General features: G+C 47.6%; 1 protein-coding gene across 2 annotated transcripts in view; it reads right to left on the bottom strand.

The window, feature by feature from the left end:
• Window positions 1–11,841, bottom strand: part of LOC144599376 (chloride channel protein 2-like) — a 406,358-nt gene extending 394,517 nt beyond the window's left edge. For both annotated transcript variants that reach the window (XM_078410172.1, XM_078410174.1), the window contains exon 1: window positions 11,630–11,841. In XM_078410172.1, coding sequence (XP_078266298.1) covers window positions 11,630–11,680 — 51 coding nt within the window. In that variant the 5' untranslated portion in view covers window positions 11,681–11,841. The remainder of the gene's footprint in view (window positions 1–11,629) is intronic.
• Window positions 11,842–22,762: the final 10,921 nt, after the last annotated feature.

Below are 22,762 nucleotides of genomic sequence, written 5' to 3'. Positions count from 1 at the left end.
TTCCCTGCAAAGGAGTGACCAGAACTGCACGCAATGCACCAAATGCTACTTAGAAGACACTTGGACAGGTACATGTGTAAGAAAGATCGAGAGGGATATGGGCCAAACGCGGGAAATGCAACGCTTAGGTGGAACATCTTGGTTGGCATAGGCGAGTTGGGCCAAAGGGCCTGTTTCCGTGCTGTATAACTGTGACTAATTGCTTTGATCTCTGTTCTTGCTGGAAATAAGCAATGTGTGATAGTCAGGAAAGGACGGGAATCAGAATTCTGACGCATTTTTCTCATCTATTTTCAGCCACCAATAAAACAAATTTATAATGTGAGCTCTCTGATGATTGAACGAATTGTAAAGTCTTTACGGTGCTGTAAAAATCTTTATGACACAGGAGACAATAAATGCTGAAATAATAGAGAAATGTGGCCCAATACCAATGATTTATGTTATTTAATGAGACCCCGTTAAATGACCAATGGAGGCAAAAAAGTGAACTGAAAATTAGGAATTTAAAGAATCAAGAGAAATATTTTGGTCCACCTCAGGAGGTATTATTTATGTCACTACAGAAAATGTGTAGTATATGTTTAATACATGTGTATATATACATATACACACTCTTATACACATATATAGATACCCACACAGGTCTGAAGAAGGGTCTCGACCCGAAACGTCGCCCATTCCTTCTCTCCCGAGATGCTGCCTGACCTGCTGAGTTACTCCAGCATTTTGTGAATAAATACCTTCGATTTGTAGTTATTTTCTTATACACACACAGGTATCTATGTATATATATATATACACACACATTTATACACGCGTGTGCGCGTGTATGTGTCTATATACACACACTGAACTCTTTTTTCTCTCCTTTGTTCTATTGTTTACAGAGTACTGTGTTTACATATTCTGCTGTTCTGCTGTAAGTAAGAATGTCATTGTTCTATCTGGGACACGTGACAATAAACCATTCTTGAGTACAACTGACAACCAACATTCCTCCATCTGCCGACTAGCAGCAACCAGAGATGGACCACTTCTTGTAATATTTTACACCACAGTTGAAAACTGAAAGTGACCGTAACCTGTTTGAATAGCCATTTGCTGCAGTCACATTCCTGGCAGTTTCACAGGAGCCCTTTCAGACAGAATTTGTGGTTTCCAGGTAAGGGGATGTTTGGACAATTGAAGGAGGTGAACTTTGGAATGTCCCAGAAACAAGATTCCCCAACTGCAACAACAACTGGTGGCTTGACAGTTTAAAAAAACAGCAGAAACAGGAAAGATTTGGACACTGCAACCAGAACTCAGATGCATGGCCAAAGCTATTGACAGTGGAGCAGTTCAGGGATAGTTAAGAGTCCACAATTGGAGTGAAGATGTCTCAGAAGGTTGTAGGGATGGCAGAGAGCACAAATGAAACAGTTACAGTTTAGTGTAGTTCAGTGTCACGTGTACCGAGGTACACTGAAAAGCCTCTGGTGCGTGCTCTCCAGTCAGCAGAAAGACAATACATGATTACAATTGAACCATTTACAGTGTTTAGATATTGTACATGATAAGGAAATAACGTTTAGTGCTGTAGGAATAGAGATTTAAGAGTGTGGAGTGATTGTAATATGCGATCGTAGATCTGCTTCTGTGGCTGGCACGTAAATAGCCGCCTGGGCTGGGCGCCATCTTGGAATCCAAGGAGACCAAGCTTGGAATCTTGGAGACCAAGAAGGGCAAATCCATGGTGGGATTTAAAAACATGAATGAGAATTACTGAAGTGGCATTGATAACCAGAAACCACTGCACAGAGTAGGTGAACAGGACCCATTCTAGCGTGTATGACACTATGACCGCTGACCTGCTGGGGGTTACATGACAGACACCGTCTCCAAGGATGCTCTGATGTGTACAGAGATAATGTGGAGCGTGGCTCAGAGATCATTGTGTTCACGTTTAAAGGTAACATAGGCATGGGCAGTCACTTCCGCAGATAAACTGAGGATCAGCTAAGAATACAAGGAGGACATAGACTGTCATAATTAAATATCCCGCTTCAGAAGGTTGCCAGGAAAATGGATGCAGTCGAGAGCTGGGATTTACAGCTCATTTCACAGACCGAAGAGAAAGGTTTTGGTCTTCCCAACACTTCCAACGGCATGCATATGAAGGAACTGTAGATGCGGGTTTACATCGAAAATAGACACAAAATGCTGGAGTAACTCAGCGAGTCAGATAGCATCTCTGAAGAAAAGGAATAGGTGACGTTTCGGGTCAAAACCCTTCTTCAGACTGAGAGTCATGGGAAAGGGAAAGGAGAGGTATAGACGGCGATGTAGAGAGATATAGAACAAATGAATGAAAGATATGCAAAAAAGTAACGATGACAAAGAAAACAGGCCATTGTGAGCTGTGGACTAGGTGAAAACGAGTTACAGACAACGAGACTCAACAAGACAACGTTGAAACTAGTATGACCTGGGTGGGGGAGGGATGGAGAGAGAGGGGATGCAAGGGTTACTTGAAGTGAGAGAAATCAATATTCATGCCACTGGGGTGTAAGCTGCCCAAGCAAAATATGAGATGCTGTTCCTCCAATGTGTGTTTGGCCTCACTCATCACACCATTTGGCCTAATCATGCTGCTGGGTTGTACATGACATTATGTCTGCTCACCAAAATACTGCATTATGCATTACAGCATGACAATGTAAAAATACCAGCAGCATTCAGGGAAGCCTTCCCAAGGAGCCATTTTCCGCATATTTAATGATGAGGAAACATTTATTCTTTTGTATATATATATATATACACATACACTATATACACACACACATACACTGATGAGCCAAAACATGTCATCATGGGCACTCTGACTAGTCTGCGGCTATGCAGCCCCATACGCAGCAGGGTGCGATGCACTGCGTATTGTGACACATTCCTCCCGTGACCACCATTAACATTCTCTGTGACTTGTGCCACAGTAGACCTTCTGTTGGTTCGGACCAGACGGGATAGCCTTCGTTGCCCTCGCACATCGATGAGCCTTGGGCGCCCAACACCCTGTCTGTTGCTGGTTTGTGGTTTGTCCCTCCTCGGACCACTGTCGGTAGATACTCACCACTGCTGACCGGGAGCACCCCACAAGCCTTGCCGTTTCAGAGATGCTCTGACCCAGTCGTCTGGCCAGAACAATTTGGCCCTTGTCAAAGTCGCTCAGGTCTTTACTCCTGCCCATTTCTCCTGCATCCAACACATCAACTTCAAGAACTGACTGTTCACTTGCTGCCTAATATATCCCACCCCTTGACAGGTGCCATTGTCACAAGATAATCAATGTTATTCACTACGCCGGACAGTGGTTATAATGTTTTGACTCATGTATATATTTTATATATATATAGCCTCGACCCAAAACATCACCCATTCCTTCTCTCCAGTGATACTGCCTGTTAATCCAGTTTTGTGTGTGTTTCTTCTATATATATATATATATATAAAATAATATGATTAAATGTTATTTAATATATCATTAAATAATATAAATATCTATTTAATCCAATCATCACTGACATTCCTAGCCCTCACAGATAATGGAGCCACAGCAGTCCTCCAGGTGAAAGTTCTCCCCATAACATTGTTGGATAAGGAGTTCCAGGACTTGGATCCGAATATTTGTCTATTTTAGCAGATAGTCCATGCCCATAATTTCTCACAAAGGTGACAAGGGCCCCTCATTCAAGGAGGACTTTTTGAAATCATTCCTCCACAAAAAAAAAACGTCAACTGAAACATTCTCAAATATAATTACAGGAGATATTTAGTTCCCTGGTAGCAGGTGATACACAGAGAAACCTGCAGTCAATGGTGTTCCCACACACCTTCCTCCCCAGCCTTCTGTAAAGGTGTTCCCACACACCTTCCCCAATGAAGGGGAAAATGGTCATATCCTGATGACTATGTTGTATTTGGTAATGCAACATCCTCCATCTAAACCAAAGCAGATGATTCAGGAGAAAGTCTATTGGCAGCAAAACATGCCAAACTTGGCGAGGCTGTGAGCGCACCAGCGCAGTTACTATTCGGAATTAGCCCCACAATTCTTGTAAAGATTTAATATGAATCAGAGAGGCAACATCTTCACTCAAATGGTGGTGGGTATATGGACCAGGCGGCCAGAAAAGAATGGTTGAGGCAGGCACAAGAGCAGCACTTCAAAGACACTTGCTGTGATAGATGGAAATGAAAGGTTTAGAGGGATATGGGGCAAAATAGACTAAGTTTAGAGTTGCCAACTGTCCCATATTAGACGGGTCATCCCGAATTTTGGGCTAAATTGGTTTGTCCCGTACGGGACTGCCCTTGTCCCGTATTAGGCCCGGACAGTGCTGTAGGCCCGGATACTGTAGGCCCTGGGGCCTCTGTCGTCCCAGACAGTGTAAGCCCGGGCACCGCCTAACGGAGGTTGCGTAGCAACCCGCCTCCCGGCCAGAGCGGCCGCCGTTGGTGGAGCGGGTGCGCGTGGCCTCTGGCTGGGTGAGGTCACGTGGGGCGCGGGGCGGTGACGTCACCCTTTGTCCCTTATTTGGGAGTGAAGAAGTTGGCAACCCTAACTAGGTTAGATGTGGCATCTTGGTTGGCATGCACAAGTTGGGCCGAGGGGGCCTGTTTCGTGCTGTATGACTCTATTAAAAGTTGCAGAGATTTGTGTGAGTAGCCCAGATCAACTTCCCCACCACTGACTCAGAGTTGGGGAGAGTCATAGAGTCAACAGTGTGGAAACAGGTCCCTTGGCCCACCTTGACCACGCTGATCAACAGGCCCCACCCACACTAGCCCCACCTGCCCATGCTTGTCCCATAATTCTTTGAACCTATCCATGTACCTGTCCAAATGTCTCTTCAACGTTACGATAGCACCTGCCTCAACTCAAAAAAGATGCCCCTCAGGTTCCTATTAAATCTTTCCCTTCCCCCTCCTCACCATAAACCTATGTTTTTTGGTTCTCGATTCCCCTACTCTGGGCAAAAGAATCTGTGCATTCACCCTACCTATTCCTCTCATGATTTTGTACACCACTATAAGATCACCCCTCATCCTCCTGCACTCCAAGGGGTAAAGTCCTAGCATGCTCAACCTCTTCGTATAGCGCAGGCCTTCAAGTACTGGCACCATCCTCATAAACCTTCTCTGCACCCTTTCCAACTTGACAACATCTTTCATATAACATGGTGAGCAAAACTGAACACAATTTTCTAAATATGGCCTCTCCAATGTCTTATACAACTGTAACATGACCTCCCTAATTCTATACTCAATACTCTGATCGATGAAGGGCAATGTGCCAAAAGTCTCTGACCACCTGATCTACCTGTGACTCCACTTTCAAGGAACTATGTACCTGCACTCCTAGATCCTTCTGCTTTACAACATTCCCCAGAGCCCTGCCATTCATTGTGTAGGTCCAGCCCTTGTTGGACTGCCCAAATGCAACACCTCACATTTCTCTGTATAAAACTCCATTAACCATCCTTCACCCAACTGCCCATCCGATCAGATCTTCACGATCTATAATACCACCCACGTTTGAGTCATCAGCAAACTTGCTAATCTTGCCATGTACATTCGCATTCAAATCATTGATATAGATGACAAACAGCAATGGCAATGGGCCCAGCACAGAACCCTGATACACACCACTAGTCACAGGTCTCAAGTCCAAAAAAAAACAACCTTTGCTTTCTTCTATGAAACCAATTTTCTATCCAGACAGATTCTCCCGTTGGATCCCACGCGATCTAACCTTCCACAGCAGTCTACCATGCGGAACCTTGTCAAATGCCTTGCTGAAATCCATACACACAACGTCTAAAGCTCTGCTCTCATCAATCATTTTGGTCACATCTTCAAAAAAACGTGATCATATTCATGAGACACAATCGACCATGAGACTCCATCTACACCACATGCAGTCTTGGGAATGCAGCCAATATCATCAAGGATGTTTATCACCCCAGTTATTCCCTCTCCTCTCCTCCCCCGTCTGGCAGAAGACACAAAAGCACCAACTTTGGAACAGCTTCTTCCCCTGTTATCAAACTACAGAACAATTCTCCCACAAGCAACCATGCAGTCCCATTATTCCAACATGTCTCGTTGTGGATGGTGGGCCTTGTTCCATGTAACTATAATGCTGTCATGCTCTATACCTGCTATTTTACTCCTTACACTATCTGTTGTACTTGTGTGAGGCGTAATTGTGCTTATGTACTGTATGGTTTGATTGGACGAGATAGACAATAGGTGCAGGAGTAGGCCATTCGGCCCTTCGAACCGTGCAGACAAATATTCTTCACTGTATGTATGAAGAACGGTACATGACAATGAATAACCAATCGCATCGTCTCCTCTGCTCGCAGTCCAAAGAAGGGCCTCGACCCAAAATGTCACCCATTCCTTCTCTCCAGAGATGCTGCCTGACTCACCGAATTACTCCAGCTTTTTGTGTCTATCTTCAGTGTAAACCAGCATCTGCAGTTCCTTCCTACACAATAGCAATGTTGGTGTGTTGTAACCAAAGATGAAGAATTATCATGCTAAATGGTTTCCGACCATTAGATTTGGGGATTTTTCGGTTTCTTTCACATTTCTCAATCTCCAATTCAGGGCAAAGGCTGCCGTTTAATTCATGCACATCTTTCCCAAAAGTGTCTTGATTTCTCAAAAGACGACCATAGAACATAGACTGTACAGCACAGGGACAGGCCCTTCAGCGTACAATGTCTGTGCCAAACATGAACCAAATGATACTCACCCCATCTACCTGCACAGATCCATATCCTCCTATTCCTTGTATATTCACGTACCTGACTAAACACCCTGTAAATGTCACGGTCATGTCCACCCACCACGGCAACACGTCCAATGCATTACCACTCTGTGTAAAAAACTCGCAATGCACATTTCCTTCAAAATTTTTCCTCCTCACATTAAAACTATGCCTCTAGTGTTTGACATTTCGAGCCTGGGGAAATGAGACTGACTGCCTTTCTTTCTCTGGTTCTCAGAATTTTATAAACTTCTCTCAGGTCTCCTCTCAGCCCTTTGACACTCCAGAGAACATTACAGGTTTGGCCTATCTGTCCTTATAACTAATACCCTGTAACCCAGGTAGCATCCTGGTGACCCTCTTCTGCACCCTCTCCAAAGCCTCCACATCCTGCCTGCACTGGAATTTAGAAGGATGAGAGGAGATCTTATCGAAACGTATAAGATTATTAAGGGGTTGGACACGTTAGAGGCAGGAAACATGTTCCCAATGTTGGGGGAGTCCAGAACAAGGCGCCACAGTTTAAGAATAAGGGGTAGGCCATTTAGAACTGAGATGAGGAAAAACTTTTTCAGTCAGAGAGTTGTGAATCTGTGGAATTCTCTGCCTCAGAAGGCAGTGGAGGCCAATTCTCTGAATGCATTCAAGAGAGAGCTGGATAGAGCTCTTAAGGATATCGGAGTCAGGGGGTATGGGGAGAAGGCAGGAACGGGGTACTGATTGAGAATGATTAGCCATGATCACATTGAATGGCGATGCTGGCTCGAAGGGCCGAATGGCCTCCTCCTGCACCTATTGCCTATTGTCTAAGTGCAGACAATACTTCAAATGCAACCCAGCCAACATTTCACAACTTGCTGACTATTGCTCAAAGTTATGACCAATGAAGGCAGGAATGCCATAACACCCGATCCACTTGTGTTGCCACATCCAGGGTGCTATGGACTTGCACCCTAAGAACCCTCTATTTATCAACACAGGTCAATCAACATCAATCATCAAACAAGTACTTTGCACCTGTATTAACCGAGAAGGAAGACGCAAGATCAGTGTGGAAAACAGAAATATGCTCGGGTAGTTTCAGATCGAGAAGAGGGTGATGCTGAGGCTCCTAAAATCATTAAGGTGGATAAGGCCCAGGGTCTGATGGGATCTATCTCAGGTTATGGAGGGAGGCAAGGGAGGAGATTGCAGGGGCTTTGATGAGGATCCTTGTTTCTTCTCTAGCCACAGGTGAGGTCCCAGAGGACTGGAGAATGACCAATGTTGTTCCTTTGTTTAAGAAGGGAAGTAGAGGGAATCCCGGAAACTATAGGCCAGTGAGCCTCACCTCAGTGGTAGGGAAACTATTAGAGAGAATTCTTCGAGATAGGATTTAGTCCCATTTGTAAAAAAAAGGGCTAATTAAAGTTAGCCAGCACAGACATGCCTCTCTAACGCGAATGAGTATTTTTGAGGAGGTGACAGAGGTACAGGTAGGGAGGTAGGAAGGTATTGATGAAGGCACGTCGTAGAGATGGATATTAGTAAGGCTTTTGATAAAGTCCATCATGGTCGGTTGATCCAGAAAATTAAGATGTACGGGATTCACAATGACTTGGTTGATGGGTTCAGAACTGGCTTATTCGTACAAGTCAGAGGGTTGCAGTGGAAAGAAGATATTCTGGCTGGAAGGTAGAAACATAATGCTGGAGTAACTCAGCAGGTCAGGCAGCATCTCAGGAGAGAAGGAATGGGTGACGTTTCGGGTCGAGACCCTTCTTCAGACCCGTAGCAACCCGTAGCCATAGCAACACGATCAGTCTGAAGAAGGGCTCGACCCGAAACGTCACCCATTCCTTCTCTCCCGAGATGCTGCCTGACCCGCTGAGTTACTCCAGCATTGTGTGTCTACCTTCCATTTTAACCAGCATCTGCAGTTTTCTTTCCTACCTACTCAGGCTGGAGGTCTGTGACCAGTGGAGTTCCGCAGGGATCTGTGCTGGGAATGCTGCTGTTGGTGATACATAGAAAAGTGACCTAGTCGTAAATGTATATGAACTGATGAGTAAGTTTGCTGACAACATCAAAATTGGGGGAGTTGCAGACAGTGAGGAATGCTGTAGGAGGATACAGCAGGATGTAGACCAGCTGAAGAAATGTGCAGAGGAGTGGCAGATGGAGTTTAACCCGAGCAAGTGTGAGGTGTTGCACCTTAGGAGGTTGAATGTGAGGAGAGAGTATACAGTTAATGGCAACACCCTCAACAGCATTGATGTCGAATATCATGGCTCACTGAAGATGGTAGCACAAGTAGATAGGGTGTTTTAGAAGGTGTATGGTATGCTAGCCTTCACTGTGAGGGGTATTTAATACAAGAGTCAGGAAATCATGATGCTACATTATAAGAATTTGGTTAGGCTGCATTTGGAGTTTGGCGTGCAGTTCTGTTCCGCCCACTTCAGTAAACATGTGGAAGCTTTGGAGAGGGTGGAGAGGAGGTTTACCAGAACGCTGCCTGGATTAGAGGGTTCCAGCTACAGGGAGAGGATGGAGAGCAGGCAGAGGAGGTTCACCACAACGCTGCCTGGATTAGAGGGTTCCAGCTACAGGGAGAGGATGGAGAGCAGGCAGAGGAGGTTCACCACAACGCTGCCTGGATTAGAGGGTTCCAGCTACACGCAGAGGGTGGAAAGGAGGTTCACCACAATCGCTGCCTGGATTAGGACATTTCAGTTACAACGTGTGATCGGTTGGACTTTGATTTCTCTGGAAAGTCGGAAGTTGAGGAGAGACTTGATGGAAATATATAAAACTATGAGAGGCATAGACAGTCAGAACCTTTCTCCCAGGGTGGGAATGGACATGTCCAGTGCCAGAGGGCATAGATGGAAGGTGAAAGGAGAAAGGTTTAATGGAGATGTGCCGAGCCCTTTGTTTCCCAAACACAGAGAGGTCTGCAATCACTAGCACTGCCAGTGCAGGAGGCTGATATGATAGTGGTGTTTAACAGGCTTTTGGATAGACACATGGAAGTGGAGAAAATGGAGGAATAAGGATCATGTACAGGCAGATGAGATCAGTTTTAACTTGGCATTATAATCAGCACAGACACTGTGAGCCCATTCCTGTGCTGCACTGTTCTGTGTAGGAAGGAACTGTAGATGCTGGTTTATACCGAAGACAGACACAAAATGCTGGAGTAACTCAGTGGGTCAGGCAGCATCTCTGGAGAGAAGGAATGGGTGACGTTTCGGGTCGAGACCCTTCTTCAGATCAATCTCCAGTTACTCCAGTATTTTGTGTCTATCTTCTGTACGGTTCTATTTTCTATTTACTGTACACCCCCTTTCATTTAATCCCCCAAAGTGCATTTCTCTGCCCACATATACAACAGGTCTCTGTTCTGCTGTGTCCCTTGACAACTTTCTTCACTGCCCATGGCTCAACCGAGTGTCCTGTTGTGTTGTCTGCAAACACAAATCGGCCGTTCAATCCCTTTTCAATTTTTGAAACTTGCTCCTCACGAGTTAGACAGCACTGTGGGGAAATATCCCAGCTCAGGTCCGACGGTGTGTAATCAAACCTGCTGCTCAGAAGATTCAGGTAACTGACCGTAACTATTATTGGCATTAGGTGAGTGAGGCCTTGGGAAGAAATTCTTAACAATTCTACGAGGAAAGCGTTGAGTTGAAGCATTACTTTAAGTATTTCTGAGCTCGAAATTATTGCACTTTGAATGAAAACTGCACTGAACGTGTCTTTTATCCGAATGGCGCGATTCACCAACACCTCGTTAAGAAGAAATCATTCCACACATGTAACAACACATACCACAATGTGTCAAACTGAACTCTGCTTGTTGTCAAGGCCGGGTCTCAATGGGAAAAGAAGGCACGTGGTCCATACATCGAGAACCCTGTTGGTATCTGGCAACATCGGCGCGATTTCACTTCTGTTCCCACACACACAGTGGACACACACACAGTGGACACACACACACAGTGGACACACACACAGTGGACACACACACACAGTGGACACACACACAGTGGACACACACACACAGTGGACACACACACAGTGGACACACACACACAGTGGACACACACACACAGTGGACACACACACAGTGAACAGAGTGGACACACACACAGTGGACACACACACACAGTGAACACGCACACAGTGAACACGCACACAGTGAACACGCACACAGTGAACACGCACACAGTGAACACGCACACAGTGAACACGCACACAGTGAACACGCACACAGTGAACACGCACACAGTGAACACGCACACAGTGAACACGCACACAGTGAACACACACACACATTGAACACACACACACAGTGAACACACACACAGTGAACACACACACACAGTGAACACACACAGTGAACACACACAGTGAACACACACAGTGAACACACACACACAGTGAACACACACAGTGAACACACACACAGTGAACAGAGTGAACACACACGCAGTGAACACACACACACAGTGAACACGCGCACACAGTGAACACGCGCACACAGTGAACACACACACAGTGAACACACACACAGTGAACACACACACAGTGAACAGAGTGAACACACACGCAGTGAACACACACACACAGTGAACACGCGCACACAGTGAACACACACACACACAGTGAACACACACACAGTGAACACACACACAGAGCAGAGCAGCGGCCAGCCTCTCCACGGGGTAGTAGTAGTAGGAGTGAGTGAGTGAGCAGCAGGGCTGAAGACGGAGCCAGGCTGGTGCACGGTGCCACAATGTGGAAGGGGGAGGAGAGCAAGCTTACCAGAGTCTGCTCGTAGTGCAGAGCGCCGCGGTTCGCCTCTTCTCCAGCCATGTCTGTGTCTGTGTCTGTGTCTGTGTGTGTGTCTGCTGCAACCCGCAAGCGTGTCAGTCACTCAGTCCCGGAGTGGAGTGGAGCGGAGCGGACCACTCGCCGCGGCGGCTACTGCTGCTCTACCGCCCCGGCACAGGACACCCACTCCCCCTCTGCCCCAGCCCCCAGCTCCAGCAGCAGCGACCGGCTCCACCTCCACCTCCACCTCCACCTCCAGCAGCAGCGCCCGGCTACAGGCAGCGCAGCGCAGCTGGCACTCGCTGTAACCCTGGCCTGTCCTGTCCCTGTCCTGTCTCACCCACACTGTGGGCTGGGCTACACAGCGGCGCAGTTCCGGGTGTCCACCGGCAGCACCGCTCACAGGGCGAGGGGATGGATGTATCAATGTGTGTATGTCTGAATGTATCTATGTATCTATGTATGTATGTTTGTTTGGATGTATGTATCAATGTATGTTTGTTTGTATGTTTGTTTGGATGTATGTTTGTATGTATGTATGTATCAATGTATGTATGTTTGTTTGTTTGTATGTTTGTTTGGATGTTTGTATGTATGTATGTTCGTATGTATGTATCAATGTTTGTATGTATGCATGTTTGTATGTATGCATGTATGTATGTATGTTTGTTTGTATGTATGTATGCATGTATCAATGTTTGTATGTATGTATGCATGTTTGTATGTATGTTTGTTTGTTTGTATGTGCCCACTGCTCTTTCCCCATGGGCTCAAGCCTTGGTGAACAATGTTTCTGCACGGCAGGCACACTGGCACAACACATTGCTGTTAACCTGAGACCACTCGGGAGAGCAGAACACACACAGCCTTGTATTTCTTTCTCCCCGGCCTGCTTCTACTCCAGCCAGTCCTTGTTTACCTCGTGCTTTTCTTCATTGCGGGCCACCGATTAAACCATAAGGCAATCAATGGTGCTATTTAATGCCATTTCTAATATTTGATAATCCAACGTGTTTCTTTCTGCGAGCCGCAGTTTTCCTGATAACTTTGACAAGGCCTCTAACTCTGCAGTTTGTTTTACTCCAGCCTAAACCAGGACCATCAAAGGCCAGATAGCGAATGGTACATTGTGCTGAAAGAAAGGGGAAATCAACAATTAGGTCAAAGCACATGGACTTGATTAAATGAAGAAAAACATCCATTAATGTCTACCGTGGGGACTGGGGGTGGGCTTTAGTGCCAGGCTGTGAGTTATTGCTGCAGTCATTATTGTTTTCAAAAAGCCGTCCTTAAACATGCATAGGAAGGAACTGCAGATGCTGGTTTACACCGAAGATAGACACAGAATGCTGGAGTAACTCAGCCGGACAGGCAACATCTCTGGAGAGAAGGCATAGGTGAAGTTTCAGGTTCAGACCCTTCTTTAGACTGAGAGTCAGGGAGGGTGACACTTAGGGTTGCCAACTGTCCCGTATTAGCCGGGACATCTCGTATTTTGGGCTAAATTGGTTTGTCCCGCATGGGACCGCTCTTGTCCCGTATTAGGCCGGGGGGGGGCGCTGTAGGTCCAGACAGTGTAGGCCCGGACACTGTAGGCCCGGACACTGTAGGCCCGGACACTGTAGGCCCGGACACTGCAGGCCCGGACGCTATAGGCCCGGACGCTGTAGGTCCAGACACTGTAGGCCCCGGACACTGTAGGTCCGGAGGCCCGGGCGCCGCCTAACGGAGGTTGCGTAGCAACCCGCCTCCTGGCCCAGGCGGCCGCCATTGGTGGAGCGGGAGCACGTGGCCGCTGGCTGGGTGATGTGACCTTGTCCCTTATTTGGGAGTGAGGAAGTTGGCAACCCTACTGAGACTAGAGATAAGGTACACCTTACCCTACCAGATCTCGAGTCTCCCCCTCCCCTGACTTTCAGTCTGAGAAAGGGTCTTGAGCCGAAATGTCACCCATTCCTTCCCTCCAGAGATGCTGCTTGTTCCACTGAGTTACTCCAGCAATTTGTGTCCGTGCTGCCTGAGCTGCTGAGTTACTCCAGCATTTTGTGTCTATTTTCCTTAAATATGTGGTCATTTTACTTTGGCTGCTACAGACATGCTCAGACTTTCTTCATTTGCCTTTCTGAGAGGCCTCCATTTACTCTAGCAAGGGATTGGCAAAAACACAGAGGCAAAAGAGCGTTCCCGTCTCCTTTCCTTGTAAATTTAATCATGGTGGAAGCTGGGAGTTAGCATCAGCCACCTGCAATCCTCATTGGTCTCTTGCCTTTATTCTGAAAAAGGGTCCCAAACCTGAACGTAAGCCGCTGAGTTACTCTAGCACTTTGGGTCCCTTCTGTCCAAATCTGTTTATCAGAGGAGAGACCAAAGACAGCTGGCAGGTTCTGAAGATGGAGATTCTCTCTTGTCAGACTACCACGGCACCTCCCTTGTCAGTGGGTTTGATGACAATGTCGGGGTTGCTGCAGAGTGAGCGGAGGGCTGCACGTTCAGAGAGGGTGAGGTTAGAGTAGGCAAGGAGAGTGGAAAAGTCGAGACGGTTGATGTCACGCCAGCAGTTAGAAATGAAAAGGTCTAAAGTGGGTAGAAGGCTGTGCGGGGGAGTCCAAGAGGAGGGGGACCGGTGGAGACAGGGGAAGGGGTCATCACTGGTCTGAAGAAGGGTCCCGACCAGAAACGTCAACTATTCCATTTCTCCAGAGATTCTGTCAGACCCGCTGAGTTACTCCAGCGTTTTGTGTCTGGCAGGTTCTGAAACTGTACCCTGTGCTGGAAAGCTGCAGTCGTGGCTGTGTATACACTGATCAGCCAAAACAATATGACCACTGACAGGCGAAGTGAATAACATTGATTATCTTGTTACAATGGCACCTGTCAATGGGTGGGATATATTAGGCAGCAAGTGAACAGTCAGTTCTTGAAGTTGATGTGTTGGATGCAGGAGAAATGGGCAGGAGTAAAGACCTGAGCGGCTTTGACAAGGGCCAAATTGTTATGGCCAGACAACTGGGTCAGAGCATCTCTGATACAGCAAAGCTTGTGGGGTGCTCCCGGTCAGCAGTGGTGCGTACCTACCGACAGTGGTCCGAGGAGGGACAAACCACAAACCTGCGACAGACAGGGTGTTGGGCACCCAAGGCTCATCGATGCGCGAGGGCAACGAAGGCTATCCCGTCTGGTCCGAACCGACAGATGGTCGACTGTGGCACAAGTCACAGAAAACGTTAATGGTGGTCACGGGAGGAATGTGTCACAATACACAGTGCATCGCACCCTGCTGCGTATGGGGCTGCACACGGAGGACCAACAGCACATTGGGCAGGTGGCCATAATGTTTTGGCACATCAGGTCATAATGTTTTGGCTGATACGTTGGCATAATGACATTATTTGGCATAATGTTTTGGTATGAGTCTTATGAGTAACAAACCGTGTCTTAGATGATCCTCGCATCCTTGTTGTGTCCACCCCCATTGACAGCAGCAGCTGCCTACCCTGTTCCAGTGAATATCACCAAGTTGTACACTGAACAGCACAGCACAGGAACAGGCCCTTCGGCCCACAATGTTTGTGCCCAAGAGGGGAGAAAACCCCAGGGGTACATTGCCAAATCATCATTCACTCGAATCAGCCTATCGCCACGGACAAAATTACTATTCAGAAATAATTTTAAGATTTTCGTTCCTCTGGAGAAATTTTGAGTCCAACTTGCCAGGCTGTGAACGGGCTGAAAGTTTGCTGCCTAAAGTCAATGGAAAGTAACATCAGGCATGTTTAAAATGGGAGGTAGACACAAATATCTGGAGTAACTCAGCGGGACAGGCAGCATCTCTAGAGGGAAGGAATGGGTGACGTTTCGGGTCGAGACCCTTCTTCAGTCTAAAGAAGGGTCTCGACCCGAAACATCACCCATTCCTTCCCTCCAGAGATGCTGCCTGTTGAGTTACTCCAGCATTTGTGCCTACCTTCGATTTAAACCAGCATCTGCAGTTTTTTTCCTATGTATAAAATGGGCATGTTCTCCACTGTATTCAACATCTTGTGTGATATGTGCTTAAAATATCATTTACCCTTGTTCTGTAGTCACGAGCTGAGTTACTCCAGCTTTTTTGTGCTTTTTCTCCAGAGATATTCTGTGTTATTCTGAGATAGGGGTTGCCAACTTTCTCACTCCCAAACACGGGACAAGGTGATGTCATCGCCCAGCACCCCACGTGATCTCACCCAGCCAGCGGCCACGATCTCCCGCTCCACCAATGGCGGCTGCCCGGGCCGGGAGGCGGGCTGCTACGCAACCTCCGTTAGGCGGCGCCCGGGCCTCCAGACCTAGACTGTCCGGAGCTAAAATGTTAGTAACCTAGAGTGTCAGGACCTAAACTGTCAGGACCTACAGCGTCGCGGCCCACAGTGTCCGGGCCTACAGCGTCCGGGCCTACAGCGTCCGGGTCTACAGCGTCCGGGCCTACAGCGTCTGGGCCTACAGCGTCCGGGCCTACAGCGTCGGGGCCTACAGCGTCTGGGCCTACAGCATCCGGGCCTACAGCGTCCGGGGCCTACAGCGTCCGGGCCTACAGCGTCCGGGCCTACAGCGTCCGGGGCCTACAGCGTCCGAGCCTACAGCGTCCGGGCCTACAGCGTCCGGGGCCAACAGCGTCCGGGCCTACAGCGTCCGGGGCCTAGAGCGTCGCGGCCAACAGCGTCCGGGGCCTACAGCGTCCAGGTCTACAGTGTCCGGACCTACAGCACCCCCCGGACCTAATACGGGACAAGGGCAGTCCCGTACGGGACAAAACAATTTAGCCCAAAATACGGATGTCCCAGCTAATACGGGACAGTTGGCAACCCTATTCTGAGACCACTTGAGATAGTATAATAGACAGCCTTGTATTTCTCCCTGGCCTGGTTTTACTCCAGCCAGTCCTTGTTTTCTTTGTGCTTTAGTTCATTGCGGGTAACTAATCGAATCCGAGGCAATTAATAGTTACTTTATTTAATGCATTATCCTATTATTTAGAGTCTATTATTTATGCCTCATAATCTGACGTGTTTCTTCCTGCGAGCCACAGTTTTCCTGATCACTTTGACAAGGCCGCTAACTCTGCAGTTTGTTTTACTCCAGCCTAAACCAGGACCAGCAAAGGCCAGATAGCGAATGGCCTTGTCCCCATGGTGCTGAAAGAGAGGGAAGATCAACAATTAGGTCAAAGTACATGAGCTTGTTTAAATGAAGAAAAACAACCATCAATATCTACCATGATAACTGGCAGTGGGCTTTAGTGCGAGGCTGTGAGTTTTTGTTGCAGTGATTATTTTTTTGCAAAAGGCGTCCTTAAACATGTGTATGAAGGAACTGCAGATGCTGGTTTACACTGAAGATAGGCACAAAATGCTGGAGTAACTCAGCGTGTCAGACAGAAACTCTGGAGAGACAATGGGTGACCTTACAGAGACTGAGTCAGGGGAGGGTGAGACTAGAGATAGGGGACACTTTACCCTACCATATCTCTAGTCTTCCCCCTCCCCTGGCTCTCAGTCTGAAGAAGGGTCTTGACCCGAAACGTCAGACATTCCTTCTCTCCAGAGATGCTGCCTGTCCCACTGAGTTACTACAGCAATTCCAGGCAGTAAACTGGCTGAAAGGTGGCTGCCTAGATCATGGAAAGTAACATCAGGCATGTGTAAAATGGGCATGGTCACTACTGCATTCAGCATCTTATCCTTTGGGCAGAACATCCACAATCCCTTGTGTGCTGAAAATACCTTGGTCATTCCACTTACTCTTTGTCCTGGGACCAGTCTGGAAGGAGTCACAATCTGTTCTCATCGGTCAGTCTAAGTGCTTCAAACTGTAATAAAATAGAAACATAGACGATAGGTTTCAGGAGTAGGCCATTTGGCCCTTCCACCCAGCACCGTCATATAGTATGATCATGGCTGATCATCCAGAATCAGTACTCTGTTCCTGCTTTCTCCCCAAATCCCTTGATTCCATTGGCCCGAAGAGCTAAATCTATATAGACACAAATAGGTGAAGTAACCCAGCGCCATTTCTCCAGAGATGCTGCCTGACCCGCTGAGTTACTCCAGCATTTTGTGCCTTTTCTCCAGAGATGCTGCCTGACCCGCTGAGTTACTCCAGCATTTTGTGCCTTTTCTCCAGAGATGCCGCCTGACCCGCTGAGTTACTCCAGCTTTTAGTGTCTATCTTCGGTTTAAACCAGCATCTGCAGTTCCTTCTTACACATAATATATTTGAGGTTGAGATGCCACTGATACTTACGATTCCTAATACCTGGAATATGTTCCAGAAATAAAAGTCAGTCAAGTGCCATCGTGTACCCTTTTAACACGCTGTGATGCAATATTAACAAGCTGCTAAATGTGGATGTGTTTCTAGGCATGCTGTTTTTCTGGGGGGAGGGTGGGGGAGGTATCGGAGCTGATTACCAGATTCTTGCCCAGCATCCACTAACTGCCAACCACTCTTCAGCTGGCAGCTCTGGTTCTGCCGTTGGAGAGGTCTGTGTGGTGTAGCACAATTTAATGTTTTAGATTTGTTTTGCAATTCAGATCTATCACTGATTGACACTATCTGGTTTAGAGGTGATGAGGAGCTATGAGTTAAATGTTGCAACTTAATGAGCCATATTTGTTAATGATTTGTTACAGTTTCGGATTTATTTGTGATGAACTTGATTTGTGCAGTACAGATAAAGGGTAAAAGTTATTTTCCATTCAAAAGACAATCAAATGCCTTGACATGGGCGTCACTCCTGCACAGCTGGTAGAGCTGGTAGAGATGCTGCCTCACAGCGTTGGAGACCCCGGGTTTGATCCTGACGCTGGGTGCTGTTTGTGTGGAGTTTTCACTTACTCTCTGTCACTGAGTTTCCTCGGGTGCTCGGCAAGACCAAGCGCAGGCTCGGCGATCGTTTCGCTGAACACCTGCGCTCAGTCCACCTAGACCTACGTGATCTCCCGGTTGCTCAACACTTGAACTCCCCCCCACCCCCTTCCCACACTGACCTTTCTGCCCTGAGCCTCCTCCATTGTCAGATTGAGGCCCAGCGCAGATTGAAGAACAGGACCTCAAATTTCGCTTGGGCAGCTTACACCCCAGCGATATGAATAGGGTCTCGACACGAAACGTCACCTATTCCTTCTCTCCAGAAATGCTGCCTGACCTGCTGAGTTACTCCAGCATTTTGAGTCTGCTTTTGGTATGAATATTGACTTCTCTAACTTCAAGTAACCCTTGCTTTCCCCTCTGTCTCCATCCCTTCCCCACCCTAGTTCTCCGACCAGTCTGACTGTCCTCCTGATTACATTTTATGTTTCTATGCCTCGTTGTCATCTTCCCCAAGCTAATAATGATCTATTCTACATTTTCCTTGAACCTCGTCCCCTTTGATCTCTCGTTTTCACACCTGACCCTTCCATATCTCTAGTCTCACTCTCCCCTGCCTCTCAATCTGAAGAAGGGTGTCGACCCAAAACATCACCCATTCTTTCCCTCCAGAGATGCTGCCTGTCCCACTGGGTCACTCCAGCATTTTGTGTCTGTCTTCGAGTTGTAGGTTAATTGGCCTCGGTGTGTAGGGAGTGGATGCAACCGTGGGATAACAGAACTAGTGTGAATGGTAGATAGATGGACAACGTGGACCCAGTGGGATAACATAGAACTAGTGTGAATGGTAGATAGATGGACAATATGGACCCAGTAGGATAACATAGAACTAGTGTGAATGGTAGATAGATGGACAATGTGGACTCAGTAGGCTGAAGGGTCTGTTTCCATGCTGTTTCCTTCAATTCAATTCAATGTATGACTCTGACGGCATGTGAGTTTGGGTAATTTCCAGCAGAGAATTCTCAGTATGTCTTTATTTTGCACTACACTACATGGTGTATGTGCAGAGTCATCTCTCAGGATATAGGGAGCAAGTGTTCCTTGCTGTTGGCAAATATAAAGAATGTGACCAAATGTCACAATAGTTGTGGTGACACCTGGTGGCAACCCAAGGGCAGAACGAACCATCGGCTCTAGAGGGCAGCATCTCGGTGTGGGAGGCGCTAACCACGGGGGCGGTACCTTAGTTGGTATTTAAGGCCGGGCAACGCCCGTGACTGCGTGTGGAGTAAGAAGCTGTACTGGAGAGAATAAACACACAACTCGTGTCCGATTAGTTTTTGGTTGGACTCCTTTTCGTTCCACTACATTGGTGACCCCGACGCCCAGGAAGGGTAATCCTGGAGGGTAAGTTTGAAAAGAAAATGCATTCTGCCACAGGGCCGATGAGGCCGAACTCAAAGCGGTATCACTGAAGCTCCCTACATTTTGGAACTCATAGCTGAATCCCAATTTCGACAGGCCGAATCCCAATTTTACATCCGCGGTGTTACAACCGAGGAGACCCGCTATCACTATGTAGTAGGCACACTGGACCAGCAGACGGCCGGTCGGGTCACTCCTTACCTGGATAATCCGCCGGTGGCGAATAAATACACGGGCCTCAAGACGCTGCTGCTCCGGATCTACGGGCCGAGCCGAATGCAGCGCGCCTGTCGAGTCCTGCTCAGCCATCCTCCTCTCCTGTGCCACTTGTCTAGTCTGTGGCTCTCGTGGGCATGGCCCTCTTGTGGGCGTGGTCCTGGGTCGCTGGGCCTGCCAGGGCGTGGAATCAATCCGGTCCTGCGATTCCGGGGATTCCAGCGGTTCCAGGTATTCCAGCGCACCCACCTGCTGCTGGTCGGACAGCCACAGCTCATCAATAGGTGCAGGAGTAGGCCATTCAGCCCTTCGAGCTGGATGGGATCCTCGAAGCCCTCCCCCGCGAGCTGCCGGCGGATGTCTCGCGGCAACTGCTGCATGTAGGTAAATTCAAAGAGCGGGCAGGGCTGGTGGTCGCCTACGAGCGTGAGCATGTCGCTCATGAGGGCCGAGGGCATTCGGTCGCTGAGCCCGCCCATGTTAAGGACCCAACAGGCGCGCTGGTTCTGGGGGGCGTCATGTGATGACACCTGGTGGCAACCCAAGGGAACAACGAACAATCGGCGCTAGAGGGCAGCGTCTTGGTGTGGGAGGCGCTAGTCATGGGGTCGGTACCTGAGTTGGTATTTAAGGCCGGGCAACGCCCGTGACTGAGGGTGGAGTAGGGAGCTGTACTGGAGAGAATAAACACGTCTAGTGCACGCAACACGTGTCCAATTAGTTTTTGGCTGGACTCCTTCTCGTCCCGCTACACAGTAATAACACTAAAGAAGAATCACTTCCACATCAGATTCTACTCATTTTAATTTATAGCAGTAAATGGCAGCAACTTAAAATAATTCATTCAGTCTGAAGAAGGGTCTGGACTCGAAACGTCACCCATTCCTTCTCTCCAGAGAAGCTGCCTGACCCACTGAGTTACTCCAGCATTGTGTGTCCATCTTAAAATAATTAAAATGGGCATGGACTGTGAATAGAATTAGCCCAGCCAAGAGGAAAGGGAAATGAAAATAATGAAGTGCTTAAATTTAATGTCACGAATAGAATAAAGGAGAACAGAAACAGCTTAAAATCTTCACACAACCATTGCACAGAAGATAATGAGACAATAGCTTGATCAGCTGGCATGAGTCATAGAGTGATACAGTGGAAACAGGCCCTTCAGCCCAACTTGCCCACATCGGCCAACATGTCCCAACTACCCCCAGTCCCTCTTGGTCCATAACCCTCCAGACCTGTCCTATCCATGTACCTGTCCAACTGTTTCTTAAACGATGGGATAGTCCCAGCCTCAACTACCTCCTCTGCAAGCTTGTTCCATACACCCACCACCCTCTGTGTGGCAAAGGTTACCCCTCGGATTCCTATTAAATATTTTCCCCTTCACCTTGAACCTATGTCCTCTGGTCCTCGATTCCCCTACTCTGGGTAAAAGACTCTGCATCTACCCGATCTATTCCTCTCATGATTTTGTATACCTCTATATGATCTCCCCTCATCCTCCTACGCTCCATGGAATAGAGACCATGCCTGCTCAACCTCTCCCTGTAGCTACTAGAGGTAGACTCACACCCTCTAGTCCTGGCAACATCCTCATAAATCTTTTCTGAACCGTTTCAAGCTTGACCATATCTTTCCTATAACATGGTGCCCAGAACTGAACACAATATTCTAAATGCAGTCTCACCAACGTCTTATACAACTGCAACATGACCTCCCAACTTCTATATGCAATACTTTGACTGAAGAAGGCCAAAGTGCCAAAAGCCTTTTTGACCACCTTACCTACCTGCGACTAGACCTTCAAGGAACGATGCACCTGTACTCCTAGATCCCTCTGCTCTACAACACTCCCCAGAGGCCTACCATTTCCTGTGTAGGTCCTGCCCTTGTTCGACGTCCCAAAATGCAACACCTCACACTTCTCTGTATTAAATTCCATCAACCATTCCTCTGCCCACCTGGCCAATCGATCCAGATCCTGCTGTAATCTTTCACAACTATCTTCACTATCTGCAAAACCACTAACCTTTATATCATCAGCAAACTTGCTAATCTTGCCCTGTATGTTCTCATCCAAATCATTGATGTAGATGACAAACAGTAATGGACCCAGCACGACCCCTGAGGCACACCACTAGTCACAGACCTCCATTCTGAGAAGCAACCTTCCACCATCACCCTCTGCTTCCTTCCATGGAGCCAATTTGCTATCTCTCCTTGGATCCCATGAGATCTAACCTTCCAGAGCAGCCTACCATGCGGAAACTTGTCGAACGCCTTACTGAAGTCCATGTACACAATATCTACAGCTCTGCCCTCATCAACCTTTTTGGTCACGTCTTCAAAAAACTCAATCAGATTTGTGAGACACGACCTCCCACATACAAAACCATGCTGACTATCCCTAATCAGCCCTTGCCCATCCAAATGCCTGTATATCCTACCCCTCAGAATACTCCAGTAACTTACCAACTACAGATGTTCAGCTCACCGGCCTATAGTTCCCAGCATTTTGCCTGCAGCCCTTCTTGCAAAGAGGCACAACATTTGCCACCCTCCAGTCTTCCGGCACCTCTCCTGTTTTTAAGGACGACTCGTAAATTTCAACCAGGGCTCCCGCAATTTCCTCTA

Source organism: Rhinoraja longicauda, chromosome 13, assembly GCF_053455715.1.
Source record: "Rhinoraja longicauda isolate Sanriku21f chromosome 13, sRhiLon1.1, whole genome shotgun sequence".
Classification (NCBI taxonomy): Eukaryota; Metazoa; Chordata; class Chondrichthyes; order Rajiformes; family Arhynchobatidae; genus Rhinoraja; species Rhinoraja longicauda.
This window is presented reverse-complemented; position numbering and strand designations above follow the sequence as displayed.